The sequence below is a fragment of the Trichoderma virens genome, assembly GCF_000170995.1.
Source record: "Trichoderma virens Gv29-8 chromosome Unknown TRIVIscaffold_6, whole genome shotgun sequence".
NCBI lineage: Eukaryota > Fungi > Ascomycota > Sordariomycetes > Hypocreales > Hypocreaceae > Trichoderma > Trichoderma virens.
The window spans coordinates 1,266,422-1,283,514 of NW_014013743.1; the positions used below are offsets into that span (position 1 = coordinate 1,266,422).

General features: G+C 52.2%; 4 protein-coding genes across 4 annotated transcripts; 2 read left to right on the forward strand and 2 right to left on the reverse strand.

Moving 5' to 3' along the window:
• Positions 1 to 2,066: 2,066 nt before the first annotated feature.
• TRIVIDRAFT_212889 (uncharacterized protein) lies at positions 2,067 to 8,712 on the forward strand (the record flags this gene model as incomplete). Its single annotated transcript, XM_014101244.1, has 6 exons — positions 2,067 to 2,114; positions 2,199 to 2,537; positions 2,750 to 3,854; positions 3,902 to 3,915; positions 3,965 to 7,814; positions 7,879 to 8,712. 6 exons carry the CDS (start codon positions 2,067 to 2,069, stop codon positions 8,013 to 8,015), a joined length of 5,493 nt encoding a protein of 1,830 aa, XP_013956719.1.
• A 307-nt stretch (positions 8,713 to 9,019) lies between these two features.
• Positions 9,020 to 12,202, reverse strand: TRIVIDRAFT_191263 (uncharacterized protein; the record flags this gene model as incomplete). The annotated part of the gene is made up of 2 exons (XM_014101245.1): positions 9,020 to 10,935; positions 12,199 to 12,202. 2 exons carry the CDS (start codon positions 12,200 to 12,202, stop codon positions 9,020 to 9,022), a joined length of 1,920 nt encoding a protein of 639 aa, XP_013956720.1.
• Positions 12,203 to 12,483: 281 nt separating this feature from the next.
• Positions 12,484 to 14,479, reverse strand: TRIVIDRAFT_60645 (uncharacterized protein; the record flags this gene model as incomplete). Its single annotated transcript, XM_014101246.1, has 2 exons — positions 12,484 to 13,088; positions 13,156 to 14,479. The coding sequence occupies 2 exons, from the start codon at positions 14,477 to 14,479 to the stop codon at positions 12,484 to 12,486; spliced, it is 1,929 nt and encodes a 642-aa protein (XP_013956721.1).
• Positions 14,480 to 15,344: 865 nt separating this feature from the next.
• TRIVIDRAFT_200809 (uncharacterized protein) lies at positions 15,345 to 16,886 on the forward strand (the record flags this gene model as incomplete). Its single annotated transcript, XM_014101247.1, has 8 exons — positions 15,345 to 15,575; positions 15,635 to 15,839; positions 15,904 to 15,961; positions 16,018 to 16,070; positions 16,155 to 16,502; positions 16,561 to 16,656; positions 16,719 to 16,742; positions 16,810 to 16,886. 8 exons carry the CDS (start codon positions 15,345 to 15,347, stop codon positions 16,884 to 16,886), a joined length of 1,092 nt encoding a protein of 363 aa, XP_013956722.1.
• Positions 16,887 to 17,093: the final 207 nt, after the last annotated feature.

Sequence of the window (17,093 nt, forward strand, 5' to 3'; positions counted from 1 at the left end):
AATAGAGCGAGAAACGGAACAAACAAACAACAAATGGCTTGTCCGTGCAGTGATTGATTGATTGATCGATTGATTGATGCGATTAATTGATGTGATGCGATGTGATGACATGCTGGCTGCGTGCTTTTTGCAGCCCCCAAGCATGTACCGGTTGTAGTCGCGACTTGTGCAGCGCACCGCAGCGCACCGCAGCGCACACCAGAAACTTTGTACCCCTCAAACAGCGAGATGCCTCAGGAAAGAAGAAATAACGACGATGCATGCCTGCCTACCTAGTACTATACATATCAAATCGATCCGATAACAGAGCCACTCTCAACCTCAACCTCAACCTCACCTCTTCTCTCCTCGTGATGCCGACTCTGCTCCATCATCAACCTCAAACAATTACCACCTGCATACTACCTACTACAACCTTGGCCTGTATATTCGGTTCCCTGGTCAGCTTCTCCACCAAACGGCCAGGCCCCTTTGCCTTAGTCCTCCCGAAGTGGTCCTAGCAGTACGAACGAGTGTCCTTGTTCCTCTCCTCCATTGTTTGCGGCATCTGATACCTCTCTTTTTCCTCTTTCTTACTCTCCAACCCTTCTTCCTTTTTTCTTTCTCCCTAACCTCGTCACGAAAATCCGAGTCCTGGCAAGTCCCTGTCTTCCGCGCGGCTGGCTCTCCGATTTTTTATACTTGAGTTTTTTTTTTGTCTTTTTTTTTTGCCCGGCCCCCCGACTCGATTCACTCATTACACCATCAAGACCTACCGCTAGAATAATAATAGAACGCCTCGTGTTTTTGGGGGAGGATTCGCAACCACATACGCGTCCGATCAACCCTATCCGCTCATTCATTGCAGCCCTAAGAGAAAAAGAAAAAATCACCCAAAAAAAGTTGTTTCAGCCGATTGACCCTGCAAGCTGCCAACCAGCTTGAATTGGATTGCGCCTCGTCTCATTGTCTCCTTTTCCCTCGGTCGGCCGCCTTCGATTCGACTTGCGCGTTAGCAAATCGAGAGAATCGAGTCGCCGTACAGTGCGCAGATCAACTTGCCTAAAGCTGATCAGCAAAAAGAGACGGTCGCGCGTCAGCTGCATTCCATTGCGTGTGCTTGCTTGGCTTGACTCACCTTAAGCTGAGAGCCATTGCTTGACTGGATCCAGAGTTGAAACCTGGCCGCCCACACGGCTCGAGCCACGTCTGACCCGGCTTGGACAACAAAAAAACACCCAAAAACAACAACAAATAATACGTCTTTAATTTGGCCCCCCATTCGCTGTTCTTGCTTCTGCGGCCTTGCTTACCTTCCCGGTAGGCATTCGTATTGCCTGGCTCTCGCAAACACATAACAAACAACGAGACAGGACAAGACAGGACAAGACAGCCTCGGCGCTTTTAATTTATCCCACCTTGCCTTTCGCTTCTCGCCTGGATCCCTTTTTTCCTTTTCTTTCCTACTGTCTTGCGCTTCTCTTCTGCTTCTTTTGGCCTTCCAAATTTCCCGCCAATTTCGCCTACCTGTTCGCTTTGCGCTTGTCTTTCCGCCTGTGCGCAGCGCATCCACAGCGTCATTTCAAGGTCTTGTGTCCTCTTTTTTTTTTTCTTTCCTTTTCCGCTTACCTCGAGCACCCCGGTTTGCTGCAGCAGGGCCTGCAACGACGCCGTTTTTTCGTGCCTGTATCCATTTTCCCCGTCCAGGCCGCTCACCAATCGCCTGTTCGGCCCCCCTGCAGTTTTTCTTTTGCCGCTGCACCTCAGCAACGCCAGGGGCTGCGCGGTGCCAAACGCCAGCTCACTCACCCAATTCCTGCGTTTCTATCCGTTGTCTTTCGTCACCAACCAAGGAAACAAAAGTCAACCCCTCAATTCTCCGCATCGCTCGTTGTAACTTGTCTTACAGTACGAAAAACGACAGCGAAAAAAACAACGACAACCTCCGCCGGTGCAGCTGCGGCACGCCCTCGAGCTGCCACCTCCCGAACCCGGTAGGGGATTGAAGCAAGAAACGCACTTCTTTGATGGTCCGCCGCTAGCCATAGACGGACGTTGCGCTTTCTGGCGAACTCGCCTTCATCAGAATGGCGTCGTCGTCAGTCACCTCGGACCGGCCCGATCTCTCTGTTCCTGTAGGAGATGGCGCCAGTGATCCCTTCTTCTCCGCCTCGTCGACCACCCCGTCCCATCTGCGGTTTTCCGACTTTGATCAAGAGCTCTTCGCTGCCGGCCCCGGTTCCGATCCGCGACAGGCGAAGCGCGCCCTGGAAGCTCACCTGGCAGAGACAGACCGTCGCCTGGACGAGGCTGGCAAGATTGGAACAGCTCTCGTATCGCAGCGCAAGGCCCTCGCCGAGCAGCTACAGGAAATCGAAAAGCTCCAGGCCGAGGAGGAGCTGGCGCCCGAGCTGCGCAGGAAGTTGGTCAGCATCGAAAAGGACTACAATGATTTGGCTCGAGAGTCGGCGAGGGTCTTTTTGCCCAAGCAGCGAGTGGCGAGCACCAGCGACAACAACCAAAGCTCGCCCTACACGCTGGACAGCCGATCAGACAGGGTGAGAACAAGCTTTCCATTTTCCCTCCCCCCTCCTTCCTTTATTCGACCGAGAACCAAGGTCGGTGATGTGTCTATCCATGGGATATGTAGCCGATCCATTACACCTCAGACATTTCACTTAGATACACGTCGCATATGCACTCTGATACCTACGATCCCTCCTCGTCGTCGTTCAGTTGCTAATCAAAGCCGTCGTCAATCATGGTATAGCGCTCCGTCAGCCCTTCCAAATTCGAGAGTCAAGCTTCGACCTCACCCACCAAGCTCAACGTGCCCAACCGCAAGATGAGAAACCAGCCGTCCAACAGAGTCCACGACATCGAATTTGCCGCCGAAATTAGCACATCGCTCATTGCCCAGGTCCGTAATCTGCAGGCACTGCTCGGCGAGCGAGATGAACAGGTCAAAGACCTTCGCAACGATGTCGCCCGCCTCGAGGGTGACTCGGAGGCTCTGCAGCAGCGTCTCAAGGTTCTTGATGAGAGTGAACATCGCTTCAAGGAAGAGAACTGGAACCTTCAGACCCGACTGCAGGAGATGAATGGCCAGCAGAAGGAGGCATCTGACCGCGAGAAGAAGCTCGATAATGCTCTTCACGCTTCCAACGCTGCCAAGTCTGCCACCCAAAAGGAGCTGGATGAAGTGAAGCTATCTCTCTCCAAGCTGACCGAGGAACACGCCGCCTCCACCAAGCACCATGACATTGAGCTCGGCACTGCCAAGCGCGCGATTGCCATGGCCGAGGGCGAGCGCTCCGCCATGCAGCGCAAGATTGACGAGCTAACCAGCCAGAACCTGGAGCTCGCCAAGGCCATCGCGGCCCAGAGAGCCAAGGCTCAGGAGCGCGAGTCCTCTTCCGGTACTAGTGACGAGGATCTGGAGGCTGCTGCTATCGACATCACACCTGAGCATTCCCCACCAGTGTCTCCCATGAAAGGAACCACTCCCAGACACTCCATGCTTGAGACGGAGACTCTCAAGACCTCTCTGCAGCATGCCCAGCGAACCATCCAGAGCCAGCGAAGCCAGCTTCACCGTGAAAAGACGGAGAAACTTGAATTCAGACGCATCATCCAAGACCTTCGTGACGATTTGGAAAAGGCTAGAAACGAGCTTGAAAAAGGCCCTGCTCCGCCTCCCGTTCGTCGTGGCCGCAGGGTTGAGCCCAAGGAAGTCAAGGTCAGGCCGCCCAGGTTGCTCGGCAGCTTCCGCTCTAGCCGCCAGGAAGTTGTTATGGAAGAAGAAATCGCCCCAGAAGATCCAGAGTGGGAGGATACTCACGACATCTCGCCTCGCTCTTCCGCTCTTCGCGCTGGTGGTTTCTCTCCTGAGCGACACCAGCAGCTGCTGCTGCAGCAGCAGCAGCGGCAACGACAGTCTTCTGATGCTTCTGATGGAGATGAGATTGTTCTAGAATCCATCGAGACCAGCGATTCTTTTGAGACTGCTGCCGAGGAGGGTAACGATTCAGCCTTTGAGACGGCCAACGAGCCGGGAACCGAGACAGAGGATTTCCAGACAGGACACGAGGATCTATCTGATGAAAGTGATGCCCCTACTGAGGTTGCACTCTCCATACGAGGCTTTGGCAACATGAGACGACCTCCCAGCCTGCAGCCCGGTCTTTCAAGACATGTCCTGCGGGAGTCATTCGACAGTACCGCGTCTACCTCTACCGAAGAAGACGAGTTCCCAGAGTTCCCCGAGTATCGGACACCTACCGCCGCTGCCGCTATGCGGAGAATGCGCATGAGCAACAGATCATCAATGTCCCGAAGAAGCTCTCGACAGGAGAGTGAGGAGCCTCAGTTCCAGAGCCCCGGTGCAAGCTTTAGCAGCGGTGGCGGCGACCCAGCAACGCCCGGCCAGAGCCTCTTTGCCGAGCTGCAAGACTTCCCCAGCGATGATGAATCATCCATCCTTTACACTCCCGGCCGTAGAAGCCTCCGTTCCATGACTCCGGCTTCCACCCGCCGTCCCGTTACGCCGCCTCCTGCGGTTCCCCGGCTGCCCCGAGTCATCATGGTGGATAGCGGCGTCATGACCGACCCCATCGAATTCGGTCCTAGCCTCGAGCCTCTGGGCCACCGTATATCTCGCGGCTCGCTGCTTAGCGTGGGCGAGGCTGCTCGAAGACCGAGATCCATGGAGTCGGTCATTCCCAACACTGACTTCCGTGCGTCCGCAGCCTCATGGCGGAGCGTCGAAGACGGTCCCGCGGGTTCTGCTACGTACTCGCGCCCCGCGTCTACAATTGCCTACAGCGATGCCGGTGCTCAGTACGACATTGGCGAGAAGCTTGCACAGTTCCCTCTGCCTCCCTCATCTCTACCCAGCGAACCAGACCTCATTCCCATCCCCGTGCCTGCGCCCCCTGCTGTTCTTAATCTCTCCGTCATCCAATCCGAGGATATCGAGCCTCGAGAAGAACAGCACCAAGAGCCGGCACCGGCTGCTGTACCTCCCACCCTGAGCTTGACACCAATGGCATTTGAGACAGTGGAGCCTTTAGCCGAGCCGGAGGTACCCGCTCCTCACCTGAGGTTGTCCGCCATCGTGGCCGAACATTTGGAACCCGAAGCGGAGCCCGACGTTCCACCACCAGACCTCACCCTGTCCAGCATCTTCGCTGAAGGATTGGAACCCCGGGCGGAGCCAGAGCTGCCTCCGGCTGAATTGACTCTGTCGACAATCATCGGCGAGGGCCTAGAACCAGTGGCCGAGCCTGAAATCCCCCCAGCAGCCCTCTCGCTATCGACAATCGTCGGTGAAGGTCTGGAGCCAGTGGCCGAGCCTGAAATTCCTCTTCCAACCCTCTCGCTTTCTACCATTGCTACCGAAGGCTCAGAGCCAGTAGAAGAGCCAGAGCTGCCTGCACCGGTGCTGAGCCTCTCCACCATCGTGGCAGAGGATTTGGAGCCCAAGGCGGAACCCAAAGCTCCTCTACCCGAGCTTACCCTAGCCTCCATCTTATCTGAGGAGGTTGAGCCCGTTATCGAGGAGCCAGTGGTGCCTGAACTTACTGCCGCCAAGGCGATTGTCCCAGAGGAAGCCCCAGTTGTCGTACTGCAGGAGCTCAGTATTTCGCCAATCGTGACGGAGCAAGTCGAGCCCATCGCTGAGCCTGAGGTGGTGGTGCCCCCGCCGCCATCTCTCACCATGTCATCCATTCAGGCACAGCAGCTCGAGCCTAGAGAGATTTGGCTGCCGACTTTGACCCTTTCTACCATTGCGGTGGAAAATGTCGAACCAATCGCCGAACCCGAACCCGAGCCCGTTTCCGCGGCACTGACACTCTCTGCCCTCTCCTTCCAAAACACCATTCCATTCGACGAGCTGCCCATCGATGATGAGGAGCTGCTCCTGCCATCACCACCACCTCAACCCGAGGCCCCTACGCTTGGCCTATCCTCAATCGTAGCAGAAGATGTCGAACCTATCTTCCCTCTCGCTCCGCAGTTTGCCTTTTCTTCCATCTCATCTGTTGAGACTCAGCCAATCAGCCCAGTCAAGAGAGGAGGATTCATTCTCCCAAGAGACATCAAATCTCCCTTCAATGATGAAGATGGTGGGGTATCGGACAAGAACCTCTTTGCGTCATATGTCACTCGCAGAAGACCCGAGAGTGTCCCTTCATCACCCATCGTTGCTGAGGATGAGACAAGTCAATCACGCCCCGTGTCACCGCAAGTCGACACATTCGAGTCAGAGCGACCACTTAGGGAGATTACAGTCAATGGAACCTCTCGTCCTGGCCAGCAACTGGCTCAGACTAGCGACCAAGGCGCTCAGACCTCACTGACATCGGGAGCCATCGATGAGCTGCTCAAGACTGGAATTGAAACTCCAGCAAAGAGCCATTACACCATCGGTAGCCCTGACACCGTGGGGATTGCCAAGGTCAACCGCGCCTACCAAGAAAGCCTTGATAGGCCCTTCTCAGCCGTCTCAAGCAAGAACAGGACGCTGGAACCCGCGCCAATTTTCGAGTCTACACCCATGCGCCGACCTGGTAGTGCCAATAGCACCAAATCCTCACTCATGGACGCGCCTCCTCTGCCATCAAACCATCAGGAAATGATTCAGGCGGCTCGTTCCGGCTCATCGAACGGGACGATGAAATCGCAGAACCAGAACCAGGACCAGAGCCAGAGCCAAGGTACCATGGGCCCGTCTCTCAGGCCCTCCTCGGCGACAAAGCAAACACCGCACACCCCCAGCAGAGACAGACCAATGTCTCCTCCTTCTGGTCGCGGTACTCCTACTCCTCGTGCTCCTGTCCGAGCCGGTTCGTCTCATGGCACTGCAGAATTCCCGCTGCCACCGCCAGTCAGGCTCTCTGCCGCCATGTCCAGGCAGTCTTCTGTTACCTCGTTCGCATCGGAACTGGACAACCGGTTTGGAATGCGGGCCAACGAGATGGGCCTTGACCCCACCGGCTTTGGACCCAACACCGACCCCAGAATGATCCAGGCCATCACGCAAACCATGATTGGAGAATACATCTGGAAGTACACGCGCAAGGCTGGTCGTGGTGAGCTGTCAGAGAAGCGACACCGCCGCTACTTCTGGGTCCACCCGTACACGAGAACCATCTACTGGAGCGAGAAAGACCCATCAACGGCTGGTCGTACTGAAATGAAGGCGAAGAGTCTCCCCATTGATGGCGTGCGAGTAGTGACAGACGACAACCCCATGCCGCCAGGTCTCCACCGTAAGAGCTTGGTGATCATCTCTCCCGGCAGGACCATCAAGTTTACCTGCACCACTGGCCAACGACACGAGACATGGTTCAATGCTCTGTCATATCTCCTGCTGAGAACTAGCAATGGTCACGATGGTCACTCTGATGCGGAAGAGATGGCGGCTGATCTTACTCGGGAAGACGTTGACGAGTTTAACCCTCAGTTCGGCCGGCGACCTGCCAATGGCACCTCGCGCCCCTCGGCCCCGTCTCTTTCATCGTATAACTCCCGCGCAACTTCACAAGCCGAGGCAATTTCTCTGGAGATTCCCACGCTGACGCCGTCGAAGCATGCTTCAACGCCGATTAGGCCTTCTATTGCAGGCAGCATCAGCAGCAGGGTAGGCTCATATTGGAAGGTGGGCGGATCCAAGCTCTCTGGATCAATTCGCAGCAGGACGGTTAGCGCCCAGAATGTTAGCATCTACCAGGGGAGCGAGGTCCATGATAGTGCCGAAGACCTTCGTGAGATGATTGAGCAGCAAGACAGGGAAGCTGACCGACTCGAGAATGTCAGAGCCTGTTGCGATGGTAAGTCTTGTGAATGGGTGCCCGTATGTAAGCGATACTTCAATGCTGATTAAAAATTCTTTAGGCAAACACGACGTCGGGACGCTTCCTCACACTACGCAGAAAGGACGTAGCCACAAACATCATCACCACACCACTCACTCTAATGGTGGACACTCTGCCTTGAATACCCCCATGGCATCTATGCGCTCTCGGGCGTAAAATTTCTTGTTCATTCGACTTTTGCATTATTAATCAACAACGTCTTGACTCTCTATCTCTCTCAATCTCTCTCTCTCAAAAAAAGGGAATCTCCTTTCCTCTCTCTTATCTCTCTCTCGCAAACGTGACGACCATATATCTAACGGAAGACCGCCTTATGACTCTGAACGATTCTTCTTTTTTTCTTTTTGTTTTGTTTCTCAATTTGATCTTGTTAATGCTCACAGATATTTTAGGTTGTCATAGATGACTTTTTGATAAGATTCAATTCGTCACTGGCACACCGAGCATTCTGTTTAGTCTCTGCATACCCCGACCTTGGAAGAACCATTATTCTTAGAATGCAGTCCTCTCTCTCTAAAATTATTTCTTTCTTTACTGTCAATTTTCCCCATCAAGGCGCAACTGCTTTTATGCAGACGAAAAAAAAAACATCCTCATCATGCTAGGGTTGCAAACAGATACATGCATTTTCCTTTTAGTGCTGTAACAAGGAAACTAAACTGAAAAAAAAAGAGGGATTTGTTTTTGACACAATTTTGTATGTTAACTAGGTGCCTGCTTGGATGCGCTTCCCGCTCTGGAAAAGAGAGAGCACGGGGGTGTGTCTGTAGGTATGGGCATACCGGACATTACAAATTCAGTTGGCGTATCAGTATCATATGGCGTCTTACTGCATAGATGCTTGAGTCTTGTCACGATGCTTTGTAGGACTAGTAGTCAGTGATTTATGAGAAAGGATAGTCGTATCATCACGGAATCAATTGAAACCTGGGGCGCAGAAAACTGACCTTGAGACGAAGACGGTCAGCGGCCGTCAAGCAACGAAGAAGATTCTCGGAGATTTCATTGGAGTAGGTAATAGGCCAGCATTTTTACAAGGACTACATGGCTCGGCTTCGTGACTTGATTGCCTGGAACGAGTGGAAAGAGAATTGTATCAATACTGTTCTTTCAGCCATCTGTGTCTACCTAGATACTATGTAGTCGCTGCGTCCTTGCGCTCATCCCAACACTAAGTTTATACCTTCAACGTTGTGTTGATCCCAAGCCCTCCTTGTAACATACCCGTACCCTTTACGATATGCTACGCCGTTTACCCACTCAACACAAAGGACACCACAAAAAGGCCGATAGGATCGCCGATCGAGCCACTGAAGACGTTGTTGATTGAAGCTCACCGAGTATAAACGATGACAAACCAGCACAAGCTCAACAACTTCATGAGTCTGCGACACACTGTTGCCAGAAAATGAAGCGTCTGACGAAGGACTGGCTTCTCTGGAAAGACTAGGCAATGCCGCATCCGCACGCGGGAGCTGGACCCAACCACAAGGGTTGTTGTCATTGTCGAATAGTTGGAGATGATAGTCCATACCACCAGCTTCCGCTGCGCAACCTGTCTGTCGCACGCATCGGAAAAAGCCTCGCTTCGTTTTGCAGGATAGGAATTTGGCTTGCCTCATTGGCCTAAACTCCCGATCGGCGGAAACTGGGAACGGGCGCCAGAACAAACAGTTGGGGAATTCAGGGTGTTGATAAACGTATCTCCCGGTGAGGCCGAAAGGGACACTGCGGACGGTGGGTGCACCCGGGCCGTAGGCAGCAGGGTATAATCCCACTGTCCAGCCCGCGGGAAGATCTCGTGCATCGAGGAGATCATCATTGTATGGTTTGAACCAGGAAGATCTGATGCGGCGCCTAGTGCTGGATGTTGGAGTGTCTTGGGAATACCATTGAGTGGTTGGCAGCGTGATCCATTTCTCTGCTCTTGGGAGGTCTGGCGAGGTCAGAACCGAGTAGGGGGTCACTTGGAAATCCTCTTCATCCTGCATGAAACTCAAGTAATCACTGTTCCATCCAAGCCAAGTCCACGAAGGCAGTTCGGCATCTGGAAGAATAGACCTGCCGGAATATTGACGTCTTTCAAGCCCTTTGTACACTACGTCCACAGCATTGAGGTACCAGAATTTAGAGCCCCACAGTAGAGATGCTTCGAAACACATGATGGGCAATCCAAATAAAAAGCCTCTGGCGAAGGAAGGGCTGATGAGCTTGAGAAGGCCTGATATTGCTGGTAGAGCATCTTCGGGGTACGTCGTATCCAGGTAATTGTACGAGCGGAACAGGCAATCCAACGCAATGAAATCAGGCCGTCTTCTCAAAAATTTTGTTGCCAATACAACAGATTCACTGGATTGATTAACCGGAGAACATTTGTGTGGAAGATCCTCATGCCATGTTCCGCAGCCACAGGTCCAGTGAATCTGCTGATTCCCAATGATGAGGCGCCTTGGAGAGAGAATGTACTCTTGCATTGTCCAAGCCCTCCTGAAGTATTCGGGAGAAAATATGCGATTCAGACCAGGTAGGTCTCTGACAAAGATCTCTCGATTGTCTGTCCATGGGAAGATGCCATCCACCTTTCGAGGGACTGAGCAGCCCTGGAGACCAGGTATCCCCGTCATGCCATCGCCATCGGTCGCCACAATAGTGAGCTTGGCGGAGGCATAGATTGCTCCCATATGCTGAAGCTGTTCTGCCAAATGAGCCTTGTGATCGTATATGATGCATACTGCATCGGCCCATAGATAGCGCTCGTTGATGTTTTGGACAACATGTATGGCATCCCTGATGATGGGCTTCTTGGCGATGAAGCTGTTGGACAGGCCTCCAGGCTTTCGTAGCTCATCCAGCTTGTCGAGACCTTCTCTCGACCAGACAGATGCTCCCCATCGATAACTCAGGGCAACATATTTCATTGAAGCATCGCCTCGCACAAGACAGTTTTGTTCGGTATCGATGAGCCAGTCGGGGGCCCACAGTGCAGGCATGGCAGGGTCCTGGCACTTTGATGACTGCTGGCTGGCGCACCTGTCTTTCCACGTGGTGGCGAGACTCAGATCCATCCAAGAGGTGTCTATCGTCGTCGTATTTTCGTCAGGCGATACATCGGTGTTTGGAGGCTTTCGTAGTATGAATTCATAGGCCTTCTTGGGACGGCACCTGGAATCGAGAACGGTGATTGTCGGCACGCCATGTTCGGATAGGGAGAGCTCCACGCCATATGCAGGACATGTGCTGTTAAAAACGCCGGCAGTAACGAGCTTTTCGAACCACTCATCGTACAGTTTCAGAATGTATCCGAACATGGATGTGTGAGTCTCGCAAGTGGATGCCAAGTCATGATGGGTCACACGTATATGCCCCGGATAATTCTGGCACTCGCATATGAAGTCCGGAGAATGATGTTGCAGGATAAAGGTTGCCCGCTCCCCGGACAAGAGTTTCTCAAAGGCAAAGCAGGTATGGCATCCGCCGTCGGGAATGGGTTCAAATACCTTCTTTCCAATCCAATGGCTGTTTGGCTTTCCCCACGTCATGTTGTAGATGTACAGTAGGAAAATGAATCAAGTAGAAAAGCAAGTAAAGTTGTGTTGCTGGTTTCGCAGTAGCTTGACAGTGTAACAGTGATGAACGCTTATCTGATGCTATGAATTGCTTGGACAAGAGTAAAAGAGGAGAAAGTAAATGATACCCAAAGATCTAAGTTTATGCCTAATAAATACATGTACCAACCTCATAGTTGATGTTGCACAAGATGTATGCATCACGTGAAGTCAGTGTAGCACAACAGCATTCTCCCCCTTTCTCCCCCTTTCTACGAGTTCATTTGATCCAATCGTCTAAAATTTCCTTTCAAGGCGAGTTTGCTGATGTGTACGGCAGGTCGGTGGCATCCAGTTGAAAACGCTGGATTCTGTTTGCTCAGGGCGGCTGAGTGAGGGGGTTGTGATTTTTCCAGGCCAGGATCACGATCCTTGCAGCAATAGCGGTCGCCATGTCTTGAGAGCAAACTTCACAGCAAACTTTGTGTTCCCGCCGGAAGTATGAATAGAACTTCCGGTATTGGTCAATTAATGTTTGACGGCTCATGGCATAATTGAGCTGAAAGATAGGGGAATGCCGAAGCTCCAATATCACCCTTGTAGGAGTTGTTTGATGAATGGCACACCAGAGATAGGCATCTTGGACAGTCGTTGCTCATTGGGCTCTTTCGCCTTCTCTTGATCTTGGTAGGTAAAAGATTTCAGTCGTGGCTTGGTCTGCCGTCTGCGTAAACAGCTGGCACAACGGGATTCGTCCCTAGAGTTGCTGGAGCATCTGGTCCGGCTACGTGCGCCCATCTTGGCACACCATTCACTCACGTCCGGCTTGACGATAATGACCGCGATAATTTGCAAACGGCTTCTCACACCAACCAGCAGAGACGTGTCGCGCTTGGCTGCGTCTTCGGACCCGACTCTGCGGCTGATGTCTCGAAATTTGTAGAGTTGACAGTATAAACCGAAAAAGCAGTCAGCTAGTTGGAGGTTTTCTTCTGTTCAATTTGACAAACTGTGTAGGCAATCATGCGTTTGGTGCTAATTGGGCCTGATATCCTGTAATAATATTCGTGTAGACTGGTTTACTGTCCCTGCAATGCCAGGAATCGCGTCGTAACTCCTCCAGCAGCCAAGATCTTCAGGGCATCGAGACTGTGGCCGAACAACTCATACGACCAACGTGCGGCCCCGAATAGCTCCTCGTACCACTCTAGTCTTGCGGCTGGGCTCATCCAAGTCAGCACCGCTGTGAAGACCTGAGAGTCGGTGCCGTCGGTGGCTTCGACAGGCTGCCAGCCCCCTGCGTCGCTAATAACTCTGCACGCGGTGGGGACTCCTCCTTGTAGTGAAGGCACCGCCATTCTTTGTCGCCAATGGCCGAGAGGCGTTTCGTTAGTTTGAATTGTTGCGTGAGTACTGGGGAAGGACAAAGGGAAAACTAACTGGGCAAAGGCGCCATAGGCATGCCTGAAGAGTTGGCGTTCGATCGCGCCTGGTGGGATATAGAAGCAGGTTAACTCGAGATACTGAACGTGGGTGAGCCATGGTGAATCCACAGAGCTTCGGCCCATGGGCAAAGCTTGGTGTGCTAATGGCGAAGCCAGGTTGGCTGATGATGCCACAAAGTCATCCAATATCCGATGATAGTCATGTGAAGCAGCTTCCTGTGCATGTTGGTCCTCCCAGACTGCCCGTGGAATAAGTCAGCCGAATGTATCAAATGTAATCACTACAATGAAAGCACGTTGTCTAACCTGTAAGTACGGCGAATTTTGTTTCATCCTCCACATCACGAGCCCAAAATGCCTTGACAAAACCCGGCAATGCTCCCATATCGTTCTTGAGCTGGTTGCATATACGAGGACCCTGAGTCTTAACAGAACGGCGCTTCAGTTGTATCCAAACAATGTCCACGAAGTGATAGCCATTCAAGGGCACCTGTATACCCCGCCATTCTGGAATCACAGACGTATTGCCCTCGTACAGCTCGCCTTGGGATATAAAAGAGCCACTTGGTATTGGGAATAGTCGTTTCCTTGCTCTTGCATCGCTGATGCTGCTGTTGAGGACCTGGCGGGCATGCTCTCTAAGGTTAAAGAGGTCAGGGTTACATTGTCGTGGGATATCGCCTTGGAGAATAGACTCCAAGTTGGTGAGCAGAGCGGCAGGCTGTTGCTGTGGATTATGGGCTTGTTGTTGGGCTTGGTTGATGAGTTGGACCGTTTTTCTTGAGATGCTAGGTGGCTCGTTGCTATGAGAGAATGACTGTGCCGTTTGTAGACTGTCACACAGATGCTCGACGCAATGGCTGTCGTAATGTGATTCATCCCAGACGAGGAATGAGGTGAAAGTGGCCGAGATGGTCGCAGCCGCAGCCTCAGCCAGGGTTGGATCGGCGAACATTGACGCATTGTTCTCAAGCCATACGGCATGAGAGTGTCGAAGGCCGTCATGGCTACCTCCATGCTTCACCAAAGCGATGAAGATTTTCCATCTCTCTTCGAACGCTGACCGACGTTCCGGCGACGACACATCCTGGGCACAGAGAGTGACCGATACGACATCAACTATCGAGTTGGCTCCTACGGCATCCTCAAGCCCCGCATCGCCGGATATTCTGCCTGTGAATTTCGCACAGCGGTTGGAAACGCTCGAAGAAAGCAGCCCAATTAGGGGAGTGAAGCCGAGGGAATGCTGGAACTTGTGCCAAGCGACGATGCTGTCCCAGTAGATGAAGCAGACGAGGCCGGCCTCTACATCTAGCCTTGGCCCCCACTCAACACCGCAGAAGCCAGGGATGGAGCTGATGTAGCCCAATGTGGCATCCAAGAGCTTCCGAGGCGGCCTGGACTCATCGCGGACGTCGATGCCAGGCTTCAGCGGGAAGTCGATGATGCTGAGGATGGGTGTTTGCAGGCTATTGTCAGCATCTCCCACTGGGAGGATTTGGCGCCAAAGCACGCCGTTGACAGCAGGGCCAAAGCGCGGTGTGGCAGTGCGTCGCGCTTCTTGTTGAAATTGAATCTGTCGAAGCTGCATCTCACGCATCCATCGCTCGTGCTCCTCGTGATTCGCCATGGTGATGGTGATGGTGATGATGACGGAGATGACAATGCCGGTACAGCCGTGCCAACAACATGCCACGAAACATGGAAGATGTCTTTAAGGCATTCAACGGTTTCCCCGCTATTTCAAAAAAACAGAACCAACAGTTGAATCCTTAGGATATAGTGGTTAACAACTCTATACACATAGAGTGATGATGTCCGCTCAAGGTCGCAGCAGTCCCACTTGTGGAGGAGTCAGGATCGATTTACAGGATCCTCATCCTTGCACTTTTACATATAGCGTGCCTTGCTCCGGCAATTCGGATCCGGCATTACACTGAGGGGGAAAATACGTGCAGTGCGCTAATCTAAGAAAGCTTCAAGCATAGCATATGGTTACAGTTACGGTTACGTTGCTCCCTCTGCGGATATCGCTTGTGTCACTGAATGAGGCACAGCTGCTCTGGGGTTTCCTATCTCGTAGTTAGCCAGCACATACTACCGCATACGGGTCGGGTCCAAGATACATGCATTGTTTTAAGCGATGTATTTTCATGTATCAACCTCAGGACGCAGTCGGTGCAAGCAGAAGATAGGTGATGTCCTCAAGGCGAGGCTACATGTACTTTTTGTCCTACAATGTATCCCGCAGCAAATTAACCGGTCATGTTTGGTCATGCCCTTCTTCTTCCTTTTCTTTAATCCGGATTAGTTTAATGACGGGCAGCTATCCCTGTCGACTGCAGTGATGGATCTCGCGGGTGTTAAAGCCGCCCTTAGCGAAGTCATCCTCAAAGCAAACCCGTGAGCCTTGCCTCTTAAGCTCTTCTGCTGTGTGGTTCTTCTTGCCCTTCATTGACACAGTTTTGTGTGAAAAAAAGAAGAGAGAAAACGACATGAGGAAGCACTCCCTCCTCGGTTTCACCTGTTATGGTGCTGCTGCTATCCTGTCGTGTCTGCCAGGCACTTGGTCGGCGCCGGTCAACACAACCCAAGATGAACTGGGCTTTTCGATCTTTGAGAAGGCTCCTCGCAGCTCCCTGATGAAACGCGCCATCACCGTGGACGCTTTCTGCGGCCCATATTCCGGGGCGGTCAACTTGGCCTTGGGTGATGCCCTGAACATTGTGAGAGATTTGGTTGAAGAAAGCTGGAGAAGACACTTCAAAGCTGACATGAAACGCAGATCAACTATGCCATTCCTCGTTTGCAGGCGCTTTTGGCGAATCTGAACTCGAATCCTGTGCCGAGCATCGTTGGGATGAATACCGCAGACAGGACCGTGTTTCAAACCTATGAGGCATTCTTTGGGCAGGCGTACTTTGGCACCGACACTGTGACGAATAAAAATAAGAACGCTGCTGCTATTACGAGACTGAATGGAATTATTAGTACTTCATCTTTTCCTTGTCTGCCATACCGAGGATGCAGAAAGCTGATCAAGGTTACTATCAGGAACTGCGCAGGCTATCCAAAGCGCCCTGCAGAACCCCGGCGGTGTCAACGTCGAAATGTATAAGTCCATTTTACTCCATCATTTCATGAGCTGACTGACCTATATATGTATAGCTACTGCGACGATTCTTCTTTCCTCTGGACCACGGATCAATGGGGGTTTCCAGGTACGTCGACATGATGTTTATTTCGTCAAGCCCAATCATACATGAATCGAGAGCATCAAGACTGAGACAATGTCAACAAAACAGGAGCCGCTGGCACTCTGTTTGACAGTCGTTATCTGTTCAGCGCTGGAATTGGAGAGTGGGTGCAGCTTCAATCTTGCAGTGCTTTGGCTGGTACAACCGCATACACGTATCGCCCCAACTCGCCTCCGTTTTTTGGAGAGGATGTCATTGTGCTTTGCGGAAACTACCTTCCCGGTTGGGCAGCGAGATACACCGCTGGAAATACCGTCGGAAACTATCACAACGCCGCGCCGCTCATCACCAACGTATACCAGATGGATTATCTCTGGGGGTATCTGCCAGCGACGCTCATCCACGAGTTTACGCATTCATCGAACATCATGAACACACAAAACGCACCAACCCTCGGTATGATTATGTTTTCCCTTGTGAACTGGAGCTTACTAACGACATGTGTTGCCCACAGCGGATCAATGCTTGATCAACAAGGATTCGGCCTACCAATGGCAGTGCATCCGGCAGCTCGCTCAGGAGAATGTGGATAAGGCCGCCGCGAATTCTGGTATGTTCTTCTCGCTGGTGGCACTGATTGCTCCAAGTCTCTCCCTTGCTAATTCATAACAGACACCTTCTCGCTCTTCGTGACAGGTAAATAAATGTTGCACTTTTGTGTTTACTGTGCTTTTGAATGGAGCTGACTTGAAGATTCTTTTAGCCATCTACCTCAACCAAAATGACTGGTCTACTGGAATCGCGCAGAACTTGGGATATTTTCCCTTGTCACCAACCTAAGGGCCCAGCTTCGATTACACGAACTGACGAAGAAGTTTTGATAGTTGGATAGCGAAGGGAATACACTTGTAGAGAAGGTGGGCTGAGGAATGAATGCAATAGAGTAGTGAATCGGTATCGATTGAATCAGACTGCTCGTCCTATAATGTATCTATTCCACAGAAGCAAACCCGGGTAAAACCCTTTGATCTAGCAACGCTTTGGTTT